We start from the raw sequence: 20,693 nt of genomic DNA on the forward strand, positions 1-20,693 counted from the left end.
GTAAACTAATTCCCCACATCCACTTCTGACTTACCTACCTTTGAAAAATGTAATGAAGTAAAATACACAAAGGTCAAATAATAGGAAGAAATAGAGAATAATGGTTGGATTTATTAGCAATATAGATTTAAAAGATGTTAAATTAATAGTAGTAATATACCAGGATTTACTCAAATATTCCAACACGTGAATCCCTTCCTTCTCCCTTTCACTCCCTTACTACCACCATGATGTTATTTTTAAACATAAAGATATAAAGTATAAAAGGAGAGAAAGTAATAACAGATGGTAAGAAAAGATATTCAATAAAAATGGAACTTCAATCTATAGTAGCTCTCTGATCATTTTTTGTTTTTGATGATTCTTGGACAGTCCCACAGAGACAGACTTCAAAAAAACAGATTAAAGGGCTATATATACTTAATTATACTGCAAAGTCTGAATTTTTAAAAATAAAATTATTCTAACAGAATATCAATTCATATATCGCACAAGATGGATTTCTGAAACAAGATGAAATCATTTTTACTAGCATGAAATAACCCCAAACTACTTTTCTAAAAACTGTACTATCACTATAACCCAAGGGAACATAACAAACTTAACAGAAATGGAAAGTTTTAGAAGAGATGATCATTTCAACAGTTTTACTGAGTGAGATATTACTTTGAAATGAGAAACTGAAGTTTAAGTTCTGTCATGAATCCCCTATGTCACAAGGGTAAAATTTTCTTGAAAATTCAGATAGAATACTATGACTACTGTGAAATGAACTATATTTTGATGAATAATGGCCGGAAAAACAAAAAACTAGCAAAAGCAAAAATACTATTAGAAAGAATTTAAGGATGGAATATCCCAAAATGTAACATATGTACTAAAATAAAAGGTGTAAGTAGGAAGATACTAGGAACAACAATTAAAAAATTAAAGGAAGAGATAAATCAGTTATTTATTGTGAAAGGTACTTGACTAGACAAATTATTATTAGGCAGTAATATACTTGAATTCCCATAATTAACAGAGTGCTAAGAAAAGAAACTTTAAAATGTTAATACAACTCAAACAAAAATGACCAATAAAAAATTAAGGTAGGGACTTCCTTAGTGGTGCAGTGGTTAAGAATCCACCTGCCAATGCAGGGGACATGGGTTTGAGCCCTGGTCTGGGAAGATCCCACATGAAGCGGAACAGCTAAGCCCGTGTGCCACAACTACTGAGCCTGCGCTCTGGAGCCTGCGAGCCACAACTACTGAGCCTGCGAGCCACAATTACTGAAGCCCAGTGCCTAGAGCCTGTGCTCTGCAACAAGAGAAGGCACCGCAGTGAGAAGCCTGTGTACTGCAACGAAGAGTAGACCCCACTCACTGCAACTAGAGAAAGGCCACGGGCAGCAACGAAGACTGAATGCAGCCAAAACAAAAAATAAATAAATAAATTTAATAAAAAAAAAATTAAGGTAACAATAGAAACTCAGCCAAGATCAAGATCAAGAGACTGATCATTCTCTTTTACATCTCTCAATTCTTAAGTTCCTCAGTCTGTTACCTGACCAACTGAATATGCTTATCACAAGTTTTCTGAACTGCTGTACAGACTGATGGAGCAAAGGCAGAGAAGAATGAAAAGAGTAAGAGTAATAATCATAAATGTTATCCAGAGAGTTACTTTCAGACTTTAGTCTGCATAAGACTAACACCTAAGATATCTGCTTAGCCCAACCCCCTAATTCTAATTCATTAGCTCTAGGATGAATCCAAAGTCTACATTTCAACAAACACCCCAGGTGATCCTGATGCAAGGAATCTGTGGCCTCTAGAATACCATTTCCAAAGATGGTACCTCATGGTGCTCTATGCCACAATAAAATATTATCTTGAAAAAAAGTGCTCTTTGATAAAATAAGTTAGGAAAAAGGATAAATAAGGAAAAGTAATCATTTTTCTAAACATTAGTATTTCTCAAAGCTTCAATATGCATTTGAATTCCCCCCAAAGAAAAAATAACCATACTATATTTCCTAAAATTACTGGGCATAGAATCCTTTCTCGTCTTTTACCTACCAACATCTCCAAAACTTTAACACAAGAAAACTAGAGACAAAGAATAAGATGAGAGGAATTGGACTAAATTAGAAAATTTAAAAGCTTCCTTGTAATTCTAGGCTGGAAAAGCAGACAGGTAAATTAGAAAAAAAAAACCAGAATCCTCATTTATCTTAAGTAATACTAAACTATGGGCACATAAATATCACTATAATATGTACAAAATTCCCCTCTATATGATAACTCCAAAGTTAAAAAATGATAGTACTGTTCCTAAGGATTTCTTTAAACAATAAACTAGAAAAAATGTTTCATAAGAGGATAATTTTGTAGACATAAGAAGTTTTTCTCTAAGATTTTAAGAATAGCTTCAGATAGTAGCAACAAACAGTTATAGAAAATATTTTAGAAATAGAAACAAACAGGCTTATTTAAAGAAGGAAAATTCTCTCTAGTTCATCTGTAAACCAAATATATTTGTGAAGTCTAAAAAATGTTTTAAAGTAGTAGAAATTATAGATAAAACTATTTCAAGTTGATCAATTTAGAGCACTCAAAATTAACTACTTCAATTATCTAAAAGATAAAAATTCCCAGATTTGCCTCTTTGATTTCAAATGAGTCCATAACACAAAACTGAATGAAATAATCTAAGTGATTTCTCTTAAACAAAATCATTTAAGTGATTATATTGTAATATAGACTACAGATTAAAAATTACTTTTGAGAAAACTGTTAGTTTAAGGAAAAAAAAATTAAGACTCTCTAAAACCAAACAGATAAAACAAATGAATGATGATAACTAACCCTAAATACATATTTACATCTCCCTCAGGGGAAGGCAGATTTTTTAAATGCGCCTGCCTTGGCTCAAGGTAAAAAGGTGAAAAATGTCTCCCCTTAGAATTCATAACTGCAAGCCACCCCTCATGGGTTTGGAGTAGAAATTAACACTACTCATGTAATGGAAGAGACACACATGCAAACTTTTATTTAAAATGGTCTTAGGTTGGTAGAGCTCCCAGGCACCTGGTAATAACTCTGACCTCAAAGAATTTTCAATGAGAAATAGGCTAACAACCTGATAGAAAAGCTGAATAAGACTTGCACATACATATCCTAGAAGAGGAAATACAACTGACCAAAAATATATAAATACATGCTCTAAGTCATCTAAGTGTTGAGGGAAATGCAAAATAAAATGTCCATGTACTATTTTACATGTATCACACTGGAAAGCATTAAAACATTGGACAAAACATGTTTGGGAGCAAAACTTATACCACTTATTCATTACTGGTATAAGTGTAAACTGGTTTGGAAAATATTGGAATTACCTAGCAAAACTGAAGATGCAGATATCCTATAACTAAGCAAATCCATGCCTTGCTATATACCCTAACTCCCTGTTACCATGCTGCAGGAGACATTTAGAAAGATATTTAAAAATGAGTTGTTTATAAAAGTAAAAAGATGGAGACAACAAAACTGCCAAACTATAGAACGAAAGATAAATTAATAATGATCTATTGTTTCAATAAAAAACTACATATTAGTGAAAATAAATGAACTACAATTACACAGATCAGCATGTGTGAATCAAATCAAGATAACGTTGGTCAAAGTATCAAATAACAGGAAAAAAGTCTGACTCCATTTATATGAAGTTCAAACGCTGAAAAACTATGTATTATTTATGAATACATATATACATACTTATCAATACGTATAAAAAAAGGAGTGAATGAAAAATACAAAGTTGAGAAACGTGGTGACCTCTGGGCTAGATGGATGGTGAAGTGAGTACCGATGGATTCAAAGGTGACTTCAAAGGCTTTGGTAATATTCTATTTTTGAAGTGGGTTTGTGAACACAATGGGCCTTCATTATTATTATGCTTTATGTTGAACATAAAAACTGTACATTCTCATGTATGATTGCTATATTTCATAATATAAAATAAACTTTTAAGAATAACCAATAGCAATATACATGTTTCTTTCATTGGCTACTGAGTATATGTTTACCCTTTGTCTTTCTCACCCCTTAAATTCTGACCTCAGAATTTTGTAATGTTTATGATAACTAGGGAATAAATTACCGTGTTTCTTATTGGAATCTTCTTGGGTTCTGGAGGCATATCCTGTGGAACAAATTTCACTGGTTCCTTAATCTGCCTCCTTGATCGTTTGGTCCCATCTGGTAAGGTTTCCATGGCCATGTCTGCTTCCATGTCACTGCTCCCTGCCTGGTCACATTCTGAACACTGCCTACATAAAGAAAAAAATATAAGTTCATACATTTATTTTTACCTTCCAGCATTAGCTATGTTTTCTATAAATACAAAATTCAGGTATATGTTTAGAATATATGAAAATATACACAGGAACATGTGACCATAGAGTATACAATGATTATACATACAGAAAAGCACATACATTCTTGTAAGAGAAACAAAAATAAGTATAATGTATCAAGCAATTCCATGTATCTCTAATAAGTATAATAAAAACACATGTAATACTGCTACATGTTTAAGTGAACCAACATAAGAAGCCCAGATAGTTTCCATTAGGAAATCATGATTTTTCCTCAAGTGACATATACTGTGACACCAGAAAATCAAAGTATTCATTGACCCTGACTCTACGTCTTCTCACAGCTATAATATCCTTGAATCTTAATTAATAGCAAGCTGTACTGAATATACCAACTAAGGAAGTTCTGTAAAAACAGACTCTCAGAAGTGAACAAAAATAAATGGATCATTTTGGTTGGTGGCCTTTACTACATATAAAAGAAAATATATAAATTTATTTATGAAAAGAATGTATTAAAGTAGCATTTTTAGGGCTTCCCTGGTGGCACAGTGGTTAAGAACCTGCCTGCCAATGCAGGGGACACGGGTTCATGCCCTGGTCCGGGAAGATCCCACATGCCACAAAGCAGTTAGGCCTGTGAGCTACAACTACTGAGCCTGCAAGCCACAGCTACCGAGCCCGTGTGCCACAACTACCAAAGCCCGCACACCTCAAGCCCGTGCTCCACAACAAGAGAAGCCACCGCAATGAGAAGCCCGTGCACCACAACTAAGAGCAGCCCCCGCTCGCCGCCAACTAGAGAAAGCCCGTGCACAGTAACGAAGACCCAACGCAGCCAAAAATAAGCAAATAAGTTAATTAATTAACTTTAAAAAGTAGCGTTTTTAAAAATATGGGGGGAAGATGGAAGAATAGAAAGCAATAGGAATCTGAATCTCAACCTAGACAACAATTACATTAGCAGAGTCTGCCTGACTTATCTATTTTGGAACTCTGGAGTCTACTGAAGGCTTGCAACTTCCAGGGAAAGGCTGGCACAGGTAAATTACAGTTAATTTTGGTCAATTTCAGCTCTTAGTACAGTAGTAGCTACCTATCCCCCATCCTAAGCCACATGGCAGGCAGCTGTGCACATGTTCCTGCAGCAGCATGTCACAGCTTTTAGGAGCCAGGTTGGACAAAATGAACCCTGTCCTCCAAATATTGGGGATATGTGCTCTGATCACTGATTGCTGCTTCTCATCACATGATGGCAGACAAAGAGGTGGGTGACCCCTCCTATTATTGCAAACCCCACCCGTTGGTCCAAAGTGACTTCCAGGACTTAGCAGACTGGTACCCTTTACCCCCCACCTTCATGTTTCTTTTTCCCCTTTTGGGAACCAGACATTAAAGACTAGGACCTTCAAAAGAAAATGCATATATGGGAAAAAATTTTAAATGACCACACTTGCCCAGGGAAAGGCTCAGAAAAGACATGAGAAAACCACAAGTTTACACTTCAGGCTGTTACCCAGCACAAAGACAGCCCGCTACAATAAAAACAAACAAGCAAATAAATAACAAAACACAGCAAGCCCTACGGATGGAGGAGAACCTCATTTCCAGGAAAATGGACATCTCATTTCCATTATTTCCATTGTTTCCCCTCTGTTTCTCATTTCGTAACTATAACCTTTGTCAGTACATTCTCCAACTTCTCATGCTCATTCTCACCCCCACCAAAAGTAATACATTTAGGTGACAGAGAAACTTGTTTTAGAGCACTCAGATAATAGAAATATTATGCTCTGAAAACCACAAAACACTGAACAACTCAGAAAAATCTAAACAAAATGTAACTGCCAAACAGAAATTTACCTATTCCTATTTCAAGACAACTGCCACATGATACTTGCAGTACAAAAAGCCAACACAGATGAAAACACTACCTGCAACTCTTTCAGCAATCTTTTAAACTCTATAGTCCTCATCTTTTTTTTGTTTTGTTTTGTTTTGACATGGACCATTTCTACAGTCTTTATTGAATTTTTTACAATATTGTTTCTGGTTTGTTTTTTTTTGTTTTTGTTTGACATGGACCATTTCTAAAGTCTTTATTGAATTTGTTACAATATTGTTTGTTTTATGTTTTGGTTTTTTGGCCACAAGGCATGTGGGATCTTAGCTCCATGACCAGGGATCGAACCCGCCCCTGCATTGGAAGGCGATGTCTTAACCACTGGACCGCCAGGGAAGTCCCTATAGTCCTCATCTTATAAATAGCCTTTAAGATATGAAAAAGCATCTCTGCTACATTAACCGGTACACAAGAGCCTAAGAAATAATAACTGAGGATAAAGCCATGGCCTGTCCAATTCCATGGAATTACATATATTGGGGGGAAAGTCATAATTATCCTTCATAATATCAAAACACATAACTGCCTTCTTTTAGTAATCCACTAAAAAATAAATTAATTTAAAAAATAGAAAAAAAATTCCACTAAGCTGCTATTATCTATGAATTTAGCTAAACTCACCTTAATCCTGTATATTTTTACTTAATATATTCTATTAGGGAAGAGAATGTATAAAATCTATAATTCCTATGCATAGTACTAAAGGTAACCTTAAGTAATCAAAAATTCCATTAATTAAAAATGGATTTTTAAGTATAAATAATGAAAATTCAGGTAAGGAATTTATGCCAAAGCACTACCTTCATACTGAAATACTAAGAGATTTTCCTCAATTTGCTGTACCTTCTTGATCCCCAGCACCCTACACTGTAACTTATGTTCATAATAATTACCTAAGGAGGTTTTAAAAATCTTAATTACTAAAGTAAAATAATTTTTATTGTATAATGCTAAAACAAGGAAGAATGCTAATTTAATCTTTAGAAAATATAATTTGCATCAGGCAAAGAAAAAAAGATTTTATGAATTTTTAAACATAATAAATCCAGTAACACTCTATTTCCCAAATATTATAAATAATTTATGATTTACTTTTTTTTCCTTTATAAATTACCTCTTTCGGTCTTCAAAGATTTCACACCATAGTTTTTTTTTCTTATTTCTAAGCCTTTTGCCATGCTTTCCCCACTTTTTAGAGGGAAATCTTCAAAGGTGCCTATAGAAAACTACATCAGGGAAATACAAATAAAAACTACAATGAGATATCACCTCAAACCTGTTAGAATGACTGTCATAAAAAAGACAAGGGATAACAAGTGCTGCCGAGGATATGGAAAAAAGGGAAACCTCATGTACTGTTGGGAATGTAAACTGGTACAGCCACTCTGAAAAGCAGTGTGGAGATTCCTCAAAAAATTAAAAATGGAACTATCATATGAGCAATTCCACTTCTGGGTATTTATCCAAAGCAAATGAAATCACTATCTTGAAAAGATATCTGCACTCCCATATTCACTGCATCATTATTTACAATAGCCAAGGCATGGAAACAACCTGTGTCCATCAACAGATAAACGGATAAAGAAAATGTGGTCTATATATACAATAGAGTATTATTCAGCCATAAAAAAGAAGAAAATCCTGGCATTTGCAACAACATGGATGGACTTTGAGGACATTATGTTAAATGAAATAAGTCCAAGGCAAATACTGTATAATCTCACTTATATGTGAAATATTAAAAACAAAAACAAACTCACAGAGAATGGACAGGTGGTTGCCAGAGGCAAGCGGAGGGAGTGGGCAAAATGGGTAAACGTGGTCAAAAGGGACAGACTTCCAGTTACAAAATAAATAAGTCCTGAGATGTAATGTACAGTATGGTTACTACAGTTAATACTACTACACTGTATGTTTGAAAGTTGCTAAAAAAGTAGATCTTAAAAGTTCTCATCACAAGAAAAAAAAAATTGTTTGGTGATGGATGTCAACTAAACTTAATCTGGTAATTACTTCACAATATATCTATATCAAATCATTATGTTGTACACCTAAAACTAATAAAATGTTAAATGTCAATTATATCTCAATTAAAAAAAAGAGTTAATGGGAGAAAGGGAAGACAAATTATGAAGAAAAACATGGAAAAAACTACTTGCAAAATTCTTCATAGAAGAGTTTGTGCTACATATTTTCTTTTTGTTTTAAAAGAATAAAAGTATATCCAGAGAATAAAAGGATAAAAGAAAAAATGATTTTATGAATTTTAAACGTAATAAATCTAGTAACGCTCTATTTCCCAAATATTATAAATAATTTATGATTTACTTTTTTTTCCTTTACAAATTACCTCTTTCAGTCTTCAAAGATTTCACACCACAGTTTTTTTCATGGACAGACCTTGAGGACATTATGCTGAGTAATATTTTTTAAGTAATATTACTCAATTCTCTGTCAAGTAATACTCTTCATAATATTCTTTAAATAATTAGAAAATGCAAGACAAATTCTGATCAGATGGGTGGTGGAAACATAAGATTAGTACCCCAAAATTAAAATAAGTATTTACTATTTGAACTACTCTAACGAATCAAACCCTATTTATTTATACCTTACCAGGCTTGTCTTAGAAAGAATGTAAGGTGGTGTTCAAAATTATATATTTTAAAAAGCAAACCAAGATAACATAAACTAAAAGTGAAACAAAATACATTTCAAACACTGGGAGTAGGTATAAACAAAACAGAGCCTAGATTACACCTTTACTAGTCCCTCTACCCCCTGCCAAATGCCTCACCCACCTAATATTCTTCTTCATCTGATTTGCCCATCTCTAATCTAACCTAAGAAGTCCTTGGGTTTTCCCCTCTCCTCCTCCTGGTCAGCTCAGCATTACTGGAGAAAAATCAATTAATCACACTTACTAAACAAATTCACTGAACATTCTTGCTATATAGCCTCAGCAAGTCAGTTATCTCTGATTTTTTTCCCACAGTACCTGGTGCAAACTATTTCCTCTCTTCTCAAGCCCCCATTATCATCATCCCAGGTCCTTTCCCCTCTCAAGACTACTTCTATTTCACTGAAAAGTCTATCTAACATGAACTCACTCAAGTTCCCTATTCTCCACCAATAACTACTTCTGTAGCTTTAACCATCTCTTCTTTCCTGTCACATGTCTTAACTCAGTCCAGCACAGCGCTGTGAACTATTGTGGAATGGACCAAACAGAAAGCATCCAGATCTAGAACCAGTATCTTCAGGAAAGCAGTGCTGATACTGGAAGAAAGAGCTGGATAGAATAGTCCAGCTTAGACTGGACTATTTGCTTAGAATAGTAGACTGGACTATTGACTGGACTAGTTGCTTAGAATAGTCTATCAAGCAGAATATGGTATTTGAGAAGTAAAGCAACATACTGCATAGTAATTCTAGCTGGCAGCAAACATAAGGGGGATATAGCAGTAAGGGTGTTAACACAGGCTTGCATAGCATAAAGATAGCAAAAGCAGAAACTGGTGACATCAGAAATGTATACCAGTGGGCTCTGTAGAAATTTAAGCCCCAAACTAGGGCTTAGTCATGAAATAAGGACCCAGTAACAGGACCTCTTTCCCTAAGTAAAAGACTGAAAACTAAGGTAGAGATTAAAGCAGAAATTAGGCAACGGTGTGATGGTAAATATGGGCAAAAGTCCTAATTTGTAGCTTTTGCCAATTTCTGTGATAGGAATACTCCTACCTGTGGTCAATTTCAAGCTATCGTGCACAGAATGAGGAAAAGATGTAGTAGCACACCATCACACAGTTTTTCTAACATATATATATACACACACAATAGATTTAAATAAACTAAAAAGCATAGTTAATGGTAAAGTATGTAGGAGGTGAAGTTTTTTTTAGTATTTATCATCTTTAATATAATTTCAAAAATAAACTGGAAATGTTGAAAAGCAAAAAGTAAAAACTGCCTCCCACATTTGAGAGAACTGAAGAAAATAATATTCTCCAAAAATTACTCCAAAAGTAATACATCCAATTAATTGCTAAGCAAAGCTAAGTTGACTTTAGAGGCCAAAGGAAGTTTGATCACTAGAAGCTACAAGATAGTGAAGACTTCACTTTGCTGCAATATTAGCTTCTACTTTTACTTTAAAACATTGCAACTAATGCATAGAACCCGAAGTAATTTAGGTTCTCTGGGGGGAGCTTTCACTAAAACATCCCAGGCTATGCACTTTCATCTGATATTCTTCCAGAAACTCTTACACACTGGAAAACAAACTCTGCAAGCACAGTGGGATTAGACAAATTAATAACCTCATTTAAGAAGAGAAATGCATTATCTACACTTCCAAGATCATGACAAAGCTTCCTGGCCCTGGAGACTACCAAACTGGCTTTCAATTTAGAAACCCACTTAGGATGTTTATTAACACTGCAGGCATTCTAATAAGTGACAGCAAGTTTTTCTTAAATTCTGCTTTCAAAATCACACATGTATCAAAAGTAATACATTCCACTATACTTGAAAAAGAGTTGATCAGTATGACTGGCTCAAGACAAACTGATAAAAGAACACTATGAAAAAGCAATCATGTGAAAATGGTGAAAGAATGTGAGCTTCTTAATAAAATGAACAGAGGTAGGTTTATGAAATAAAACAATGAGGTCAGAAAACTTGCTTTAATGTGTTTGAAGAATACACACCTTTTTGTATAGATTACCATTTAAAAAGCTGGTGTAACAGGGACTTTTAAATTACCACTTTTAAATAATCACTTTTAAATAATCACTTTTAAATAATCACTTTTAAATTTAAAACCTCACTTTTAAATTACCATTTAAAAGTCTTTTCCAAAACTAGAATTTGTATAAAGTTTGTATAAAAAGAATAGTCATGTTCATTCCTGAGCTTTCTGTGGCCTATATTCTTCCTGTATGGAATCAATCTATTAGAATTTGAACATCTGTCTCTTGCTTGGACTAAAATTAAGCATAAAACTTATAAATATCATAAGCTTTTATCAAACATCTGTAGTGATTCAACATGCCTAAGTTAATGAAAAAATAATTCAGAAACATATGTCAAATGTTTCTAGATTTGCAAAGAATGGCTGAACTTAAATACACAACTAGCACAAATGACAAGTACCAGAAGTAAAGCCTTCGGTGACACTAATTTAGAAATAAAATACTAAATTACAAATAAAAGCATGAATATGGAGGCAAATTCTTGATAAATTCATTCAATTTCAAAACAAAATTAAAGCATTTTAAAAAATGTATAATAAAGCAAGAGAATTATAAACAGAATTCATGCTTTAAGAAACCATTGCTAAGATACCAAAATAGCCTCAATTAACTTAAAATTCATTTATCAAAAAACTGCTACATCTTTATTCATATAATGCTATAATAAATATTTATGTCTGAAATGTTCTCACCACAAAAAAATGGTAACTATGTGAGGTGATGACTATGCTAATTAGCTTGATTGTGGTGATTATTTCATAATGTATACATATATATATCAAATCATTAGGTTGTAAAACTTAAAACTACAATTTTTTTTAACATCTTTATTGGAGTATAATTGCTTTACAATGGTGTGTTAGTTTCTGCTTTATAACAAAGTGAATCAGTTACACATATGTTCCCATATCTCTTCTCTCTTCGTCTCCCTCCCTCCCACCCTCCCTATCCCACCCCTCTAGGTGGTCACAGAGCACCGAGCTGATCTCCCTGTGCTATGTGGCTGCTTCCCACTAGCTATCTGTTTTACATTTGGTAGTGTATGTCTGTCCATGCCACTCTCTCACTTTCTCACAGCTTACCCTTCCTCCTCCCCATATCCTCAAGTCCATTCTCTAGTAGGTCTGTGTCTTTATTCCTGTCTTGCCCCTAGGTTCTTCATGACCATTTTTTTTCTTAGATTCCATATATATGTGTTAGCATACGGTATTTGTTTTTCTCTTTCTGACTTACTTCACTCTGTATGACAGACTCTAGGTCCATCCACCTCACTACAAATAACTCAATTTCGTTTCTTTTTATGGTGGAGTAATATTCCATTGTATATATGTGCCACATCTTCTTTATCCATTCATCTGTTGATGGACACTTAGGTTGCTTCCATGTCCTGTCTATTGTAAATAGAGCTGCAATGAACATTGTGGTACATGACTCTTTTTGAATTATGGTTTTCTCAGGGTATATGCCCAGTAGTGGGATTGCTGGGTCATATGGGAGTTCTATTTTTAGTTTTATAAGGAACCTCCATACTATTCTCTATAGTGGCTGTATCAATTTACATTCCCACCAACAGAGCAAGAGGGTTCCCTTTTCTCCACACCCTCTCCAGCATTTACTGTTTCTAGACTTTTTGATGATAGCCATTCTGACCGGTGTGAGATGATATCACATTGTAGTTTTGATTTGCGTTTCTCTAATGATTAATGATGTTGAGCATTCTTTCATGTGTTTGTTGGCAATCTGTATATCTTCTTTGGAGAAATGTCTACTTAGGTCTTCTGCCCATTTTTGGATTGGGTTGTTTGTTTTTTTGATATTTTGCTGCATGAGCTGCTTGTATATTTTGCAGATTAATCCTTTGTCAGTTGATTCATTTGCAAATGTTTTCTCCCATTCTGAGGGTTGTCTCTTTTCATCTTGTTTATGGTTTCCTTTGCTGTGCAAAAGCTTTTAAGTTTCATTAGGTCCCATTTGTTTATTTTTAAAACTACACAATTTTTAACTGTCAATTATACCTCAATAAAATTGGAAAAAATTATAAAAATATCAATTAAAAACTTACTGAAAACTTTATATGAAGCAATATGATATAACACTTACACTGTTGAAACTAAGAGCAAAGCAGTTCTAACATCTAAATCCTCTCCATTTTACTTACCAATAACTGTTTTTGGTCTTTCTTGGCATCCTTGTAAGAGGAGGGTCCAGACATCCAAGATGGTAATGGAGTTTACAGGTATCACACAATAAAAGAAGATGCTGATCATGGTTCTTCTTACAAATTCCACAACTTTGAATAAAGGCAGCAAATAAAGGATTAGAATAATTATCATCATAGTGAACAGTTAACTTACAGCATATTTTTAAAATTTCAAAATTTCACCATATTAATTTTTCTTTTATTGAAATCAAATATTTTTTCATAACATGTCTTTTTATAATGTCAATAATTATTAGTTCTATATACTTTTGAGAATGTAGAAAAATAGCCTGGATCTAGTATAAATTTAAATATTGCTGGTGTCATACTTTTCAGAGAAGGGCATATGTTAGATACTTATGTTAACGTTGTCTTTATCTTAATTTTAATTATCACTTTAAAACCCATTTAACATTAGACCAATTTTTTTCTAGAAACAAATTATTAAACAAAAAAATCTTTCAATTTTCTACGTCTCTAAAACTACAAAAGCAGTTACTTTACAAACAAAATTCAGTTTATTTTCTACCATTAATTATAAATCTTTCAAAGAACCTTCAACATGTAAATAAGCTACATATATAAGTCTCTTTACAAAATCAGACTTTGAGTCTTAAAAATATACCAATTGATTATTTATTATAAAGAATGGGAAGTTTCACTGTTGTTGTTACTGTTATGTTACATTATTTGTTTATATGGACCATTTTTAAAGTCTTTATTGAATTTGTTACAATATTGCTTCCAGGTTGTTTTTTTTTTTTTTTATGTTTTGGTTTTTTGGCCACGAGATATGTAGGATCTTAGCTCCCCGACAAGGGATCGAACCCGCACCCCCTGTGTTGGAAGGCGAAGTCTTAACCACTGGACCACCAGGAAACTCCCTGTTACTGTTATTCTACATTTTTGTTTGTTCTTAAGAAATCCAACTTTTCTTGGGCAGAAGGACAAGTTAACTACTCCTGAGAGCACAAACACTATGACCTAAAAATCTAGGGTATATTTATATTAAGAATGTGAAGGTTGAGGAAAAAGTTGTTGAGAACCTAAAAAAGCCATATATATACAGAAACAGCAATGATGTTTGAATTTTTAAATAATCCTAGAAAAAAAGATCACATACACACATATACAACAATGACAACAAAGACCAGTACTGGGTCTCAAAGTTGCTCAGAGTAAAAATGGAAAATTACTTAAAGTATATTCTGAAATAAAAATGAACTGTAGTGATAAAAAGTCAGGAGCATAAGTGATATGCCTGACGGTTCCAAATGAACCAATTTTATTTGGAAAAGCTAGACTGAGAATGTGCTAGTCTTCATAAAGTACACTAAAACACTAGTGGGCTTCCACAGTTCAAGGAAGTTATCTGCTATTACCTATGGAGAGAGCCTCCAATCAAGAAGAGAAAGTAATTATAGAGATTGATATTGTTGCTACTGCTGCTATTTCTGAGAAAGGAAGAGGTTGTGGGGAGAATATTTATAAATTTACATAAGCATATACTTGTGTATGTGAATAGATCTGTGTATGTATACACACACAAAAACATATACTAGCATCTTCTAGACTTTTCTCAATTAATATCATCAGTTACATGGAAAAAATAGTGAGATCCAAACCTACTGAAGTATGGAAAGAAGTCTTAATAACTATGTAAAATTGCTATAATTGTGAATACTGTAAAATACTGAGCCAAGAACAAAAATATTTGGGAGAATGAAATTATTACAACTGAGCCAAGAGAGAAAAAAATGTAGACAGATTCAAATCTAAAACTTATCTTCATTATCCACCACTGTGCAAAGGCAGTAATTCAAGCTATATTATAGTACCCATCACTACCTAAAAACACATGTAAACCTCTAAAACTCATTCAAGTAAAATAAAATATAAATGCCCATTTACCTAACATATCATTTTAACTATTTAAGAAAATAATCATCTACATTATTTAAAGTCACTTTCCAATTCCCCAAAGAGGACAGTTCATTTCCATGGAGCATATGCACACATAGCACCAGTTACTTAAAGGATACAAAAAGTGATTTAGCTTGTCATTAAAAGAGGAGCAAAATCTCTTCTATCATCATTCAATCTGGAAAGCATCTTTGATGGTTTTAATAAAATGAACTTCAAATGCATTTAACTTAAATTCCAATATAAACGTAATTCATTCACAAATATCTGAAGCATCTTGTTACTAAAAAGTATTAGTTAAAAAATACACAAGGGCTTCCCTGGTGGCACAGTGGTTAAGAACCTGCCTGCCAATGCAGGGGACGTGGGTTCAAGCCCTGGTCAGGGAGGACCCCACATGCCGCGGAACAGCTAGGCTTGTGTACCACAGCTACTGAGCCTGCGCTCTAGAGCCCGCAAGCCACAACTACTGAGCCTGTGTGCCACAACTACTGAAGCACACACACCTAGAGCCCGTGCTCCTCAACAAAAGAGGCCACCGCAATGAGAGGCCCACGCACAGCAGCCGAGACCCAATGCAGCCAAAAATAAATAATATTTTTAAAAATGAAAAAAATACACAATATTAATCTATCATAATTTCATTACTTGCCTATAAAGTACTGCAGGAAGAGTAGATGTCTTTTGTGTGCCTCCTTCTTTTTTACTTGGTTTTCTCTCCTTGGGTGCTCGCAAAATTGCCGGTATGTTCAACTTCTATTGATTTGAACAAATGCAGTTTATTTTGTTTTAAAGAAAAAATATAAAGCAACTTTCCTCTATGCACTGCTCAAGTCAACTAATATGCTAGGATTGTGAGGGGGAAATCTTTTACAAGCGTTTACATTGGCAAAAAGGACTAAAATGAGTTTTTATCTCAGTCACTGCCGTTAGAAGCCTATAATAACATACTTTCATCGATTTTCAGTGGACCACTAAAACATTATGAAAATTAAACTTCTACTTTAGCTTTAAAAATGAAAGACAAGGACAAGAATTTAAGAACTTAAAAGAAAAAAAAGTACACTTGACAAAAAGAATATTGAGGCCGTTTATTTTCCTCAACATCTCAGCTACACTGGTGCTCCAAAGGTTAATTAGAAAAATTATCTTATTGGACCAAACTCTCCACAAAGTGAAGTAGATTCTCTTTGGGTTTCTACTAATCAGTAGTATGCTGGCTTCCCAGACAGCAACCATCTATCAAAGTCATTTCTCAGTGGCCCGGTGGGCTGGCATCTGTTTAACCAACTGGAAGAAAGTGTCCTGCAAGTGGTACAAATGAATTCTACTTCGGCTGTGTATTTTACATTTGCACAAGGAAATGTATGCGCTTCTGTTACAAGTGATTTAATAAGTGAAAATGCTCTTTTATAGTAGATAATGTTCTATACTAAACAGGAAATTCTTATGAGACAAACTTGCAAACCAAGCCAAAAGATAATGTTAGCTTGCCAAATAAACTAATAATAGGCTTGCATTCAATATTAACTTATCTAAATATAAAATATAAAACACCATAATCTTCCAAAAATTCATCAACAACTTATCAATAGAAACAAAGGTCAATTCTCCATACGCAACTTCATTCTCACCTTTTATATTATGTTATTCATTATAATATAAGCCATATACACCTTGTTCACAAAAGCAGCATCTTCAAAGCCAGCATGGCACAATACATATCAGTATGCGTTACCTTCTAAAATAATATGTCTACACAAATTGTTTAATGAATTTGAATCTTTGTAAACCTTTAAAACAAGTACAATGAAAAATATCTGTTCTTTGAAAACCTTCCTTCACAAACAAAACTATTTTCATAGTGAAAGGACCACAGTGAGTCTCCATCATCCTTAAAAAAATAACTGAAATTATTCAAATGAATTCTTAATTTAAGAATTATATACACAGTATCAAAAAAAAGCATTCAAAGAAATCCATTTGGCAATGATTCTTCTTTTCAATACCAAGAACTATAAAAGGCTAAATATGTTCAAGGATAAAGTTAATTTTTTTCATAACTACAATAATAGCTACTGAAGGAGAAAAACTACACTTTAACATTACAGTTTCAAAAACCATTTCTTATGCAGTTCAAAATCAAATCAACATGAAAATAAATCTCTCCAGTTTTCTGTTTAAATTTTACACACACCCCCGGTCCAAAAAAAATTTTTTAAAAAAGAACTAATTATAGCACAAGAACAGGACAGAAGAAATGTGGCAAGGAATCTAAAACCGCTACATTAGAGGCAGAAGAATATGGTAGAAGTAACTCATGCTTCAAATCTTAGCTTCATCACAAACGACAGGTCAATCAGTTAGAGCAAATGAAAAAATCTGCAAACAAGACAGCTGTTAAAACAGCCAAATTAAGCTACAAGTTCTCAGTAGGCAGCTTCCAAAGCTCTAGATGTACCGCAGGCAGGAATCATTATCCCAGAGGATTAGTTGACCCTGATTAAACGGAATTCTTTAGTTAGTGAAGAGACAGTTGTATTAGAGTTCTGATCTTTGAAATCATATAGAGAGCAAGAAGAGAAAGATAGCAATTGGAAAGAAACTAACCTGCCCTGTGATTCTGCCTAGTAAGGCCCATATTCCTTGTCCTTCACTTCGAAGTTTTCCATTCAGGTTTTGTAGTTCTTCTAAAGATTCACACAGCTACAACGTAAATAATTCAAATTAGTAAACCATTAAAATATACAGTAAAATATGTGAAAATGTAAATAATTTATTAATAAATGTCCCAAAATATCTATATTTATAGTCCATATATTTTTAACACATGCAAGTACAATACACTGAAAAATGAGGGTCTCCAATTATCTAAGCAGCACCAACAAAATGTAAGCATTTTGTTTTATGTTACCATTTTTACTAATGATAATGATGCCTACATTTATATATTCTATTATAGTTTACTATATAATTTCAGAAACGTTCTGCTAATTAATCCTATGAGTCTATCAAGACGCACTCCCATCATTTTCCCGATGAGAAAACTAAGGATCACAAGGTTTTTGTGACTTAGCTAAAATCATAAGACTAGCAAGAATCCTTAGGTCTTTTGAATTGAATCCCAGTACTCTTTTCAATACAGTGTGGCTGATTATTGGAAATTTACTTCCTACAAATATTTTTATCACTTAAAATATTATTTATCAGTAAGTCAATCCTGGTTTTATATGCTCATGTTACTTATTACCTAAAAGTTAGTCACAACTTGCTTTTATATATTTCTTTTTGACCTTCCTCATCTTTAGAATGAAGGGGTAGAAGGGAAATTTAAATTAGGAGGTTTTTTTTTTTAATCAAAAGTAACAAAACAATTCAAGAAAAAAAGAGTAATTTCAAAATAAGTTTTCAAGTTTTCTACAACTCAGAAAGAGAAGTTCCATAGTACAGTGGTTAGGAATAAGGAATGGAGTCAGACTGCTGGGCTTCAAACCCCAACTCTATGACTTGACTACCTATGTGAGCCTGTTTAGGACTCAGTTTACTCCTCTGAAAATGGGAGCAGTAATCCTAAGCCATATTATAAAGCTGAAATCAGAATTAAATGAGTTAATATAAGTAAAAGTGCTCAAAATTGTGCCTGGCACATAGAAAGTACTCAGTATGTGTTAATGATGGTAATGAAAATAATGAGGGGTCGGAATTGTAGGCAAGTTGTAAGAACTCCAGAGGAATTTCAAAATAAAACATAAATAAAAACGTTATAAAATCAAAAAAGAAATCATCAATAAGATGTAATATATTATGTTGTTTGTTTTATAGCCAACTTACCTTATTATATTCCACATGAAGCTTTTCTTGTTCATTCTCTAATTTATCCTTTATATTCTTTTGTTCAGCCATATTTTCTTGAATTTGAATCATGCGCATATTTCTCTCTATTTAAATTAAATATCCAATTTTACTTTAGTAGAAAATAAAAGCTGATACACAAAATACACAAAGGAAGAAGCTAGCCATAGGGATGATCACATGGATAAATCTACATCATTCAAAACACTTTTAACTCTATTCACAAAATAGCTTAGCATTTTACAGCAACCCACAACTTATTAGGAAAATAAACATGTTTTACTTGATATATGTAACATTGCTAGTAAATTTCTAAAAATTGACAGCATATCGAAATCTCCATCGGCAAATTGTCATCAATGAAAACGTGCATGAATCAGTGTCTATACTGACCAAAATAATAATTCACAAAATCAGCAGTGAGAGCAGGTTGCTTATGTTTTCTCCTTCCATCCACACTAGAACTAGTATCTGAATTGTCCACTGGGAAGATATCTGTACTGATCCCCATCAGTTCTGCTTTCCGCATAAGTTTACGAATGGCCGAAGCACTGCTAGTGAGTGGTCTGGGCAATTTTTCCCTTGGAACCCAGGCCTGGGGTCTGGTGGATCGAGCTAGTTCTGCTTTGGCACGATATTGCTGAAGCCGGGCATTGATCCTTGCCTATAAAAGAAATGTATACAAATTTTAAAAGATACTAAAATGGAACATACTCCTTATGATTTTTACTTCCACATTTAGAAAAAGTAAAGATAACCAGAATTTCACATATCAAGGCAAATTATATCTATCCACAGTCCTTAAGGTATACTGTATAATTCTTGGGCTATAATAAACCAGGTCTACCCCTAGTAACAACTGTCCTAGTCTATGATCAGAATTGTCAAAAACTAATATGATTAAGCTGAAGTTTCTCTTCTCAACCAGCCTTGCACTAGTCTCCACAAATGTACTTAATTTACATAAAAATACATTTTATATGATAGGCAAACTAATCAAATTCTTTGCATAAAAGAACATTAGAACAGACTGAAAAAAGATGTGGTCAACATATTGCACTGATAGAATAATTTCCTCTAAGCCATATTCTTTAATGTACTGGAAGCATGCTTTACAAATGACTGCTTTGTTGACTAGGTGACGAGTAATATATTCAACCACAAACTATACTCACCATTTATCTTAATGACGATCCACTTCCTAGGTAACTAACCAAATTTCACAATTATACTTCACATGTCATTGGCAAACACACATGAGATCTGAAATTTATAACCTTGATTTTTTTTTTTTTTTTTTTGGCCATGCTGTGTAGCTTGTGGGATCTTAGTTCCCTGACCAGGGATCAAACCCAGGCCCTCAGCAGTGACAGTGTGGACTCCTAACCACTGGAGCGCCAGGGAATTCCCTGAAATCTATAACATTGAAAGAAAAAAACATGAGGTTTGGCATGAATCCCATCCATACCTGTGCTTCTGGTGATAGTTGCTTCTCTCTCTCTTGTAAAGACATTTTACAATAGGATTGTAGAGCCAAGTAGTTTTTTCTCTTCCACTTTCTGTCTAACCTATCTGCATGTTGCTTACAATAAGCAAAAAATGGATCTGCTATATCCTATATCAAAAAACAGGGGGGAAAAAGTAAACATTTTTACTTCAAAGGGTCATTAAAAAAACAGTAATAGATAATATTTCCTT

At 33.6% G+C, this 20,693-nt stretch overlaps 1 protein-coding gene across 23 annotated transcripts in view; it reads right to left on the bottom strand.

Annotated features, from left to right (window-relative positions):
* PHF14 (PHD finger protein 14) overlaps nt 1-20,693 on the bottom strand; it is a 200,140-nt gene that overhangs the window by 129,301 nt on the left and 50,146 nt on the right. For 22 of the 23 annotated variants that reach the window (XR_012333949.1, XR_012333948.1, XR_012333945.1 and 19 more), the window contains exons 8-14: nt 20,464-20,610; nt 19,389-19,659; nt 18,975-19,081; nt 17,754-17,849; nt 15,796-15,899; nt 13,179-13,310; nt 4,147-4,315 (exon numbers count right to left, since the gene is read on the bottom strand). Coding sequence is in view for 15 of the 23 variants with exons in the window: in XM_073809676.1 (XP_073665777.1) it covers nt 4,147-4,315; nt 13,179-13,310; nt 15,796-15,899; nt 17,754-17,849; nt 18,975-19,081; nt 19,389-19,659; nt 20,464-20,610 (1,026 nt within the window). In the remaining 8 variants the exon portion in view is untranslated. The remainder of the gene's footprint in view (nt 1-4,146; nt 4,316-13,178; nt 13,311-15,795; nt 15,900-17,753; nt 17,850-18,974; nt 19,082-19,388; nt 19,660-20,463; nt 20,611-20,693) is intronic. The other variant, XM_033863036.2, reaches the window with a different exon arrangement.

Source organism: Tursiops truncatus, chromosome 9, assembly GCF_011762595.2.
Source record: "Tursiops truncatus isolate mTurTru1 chromosome 9, mTurTru1.mat.Y, whole genome shotgun sequence".
Lineage (NCBI taxonomy): Eukaryota > Metazoa > Chordata > Mammalia > Artiodactyla > Delphinidae > Tursiops > Tursiops truncatus.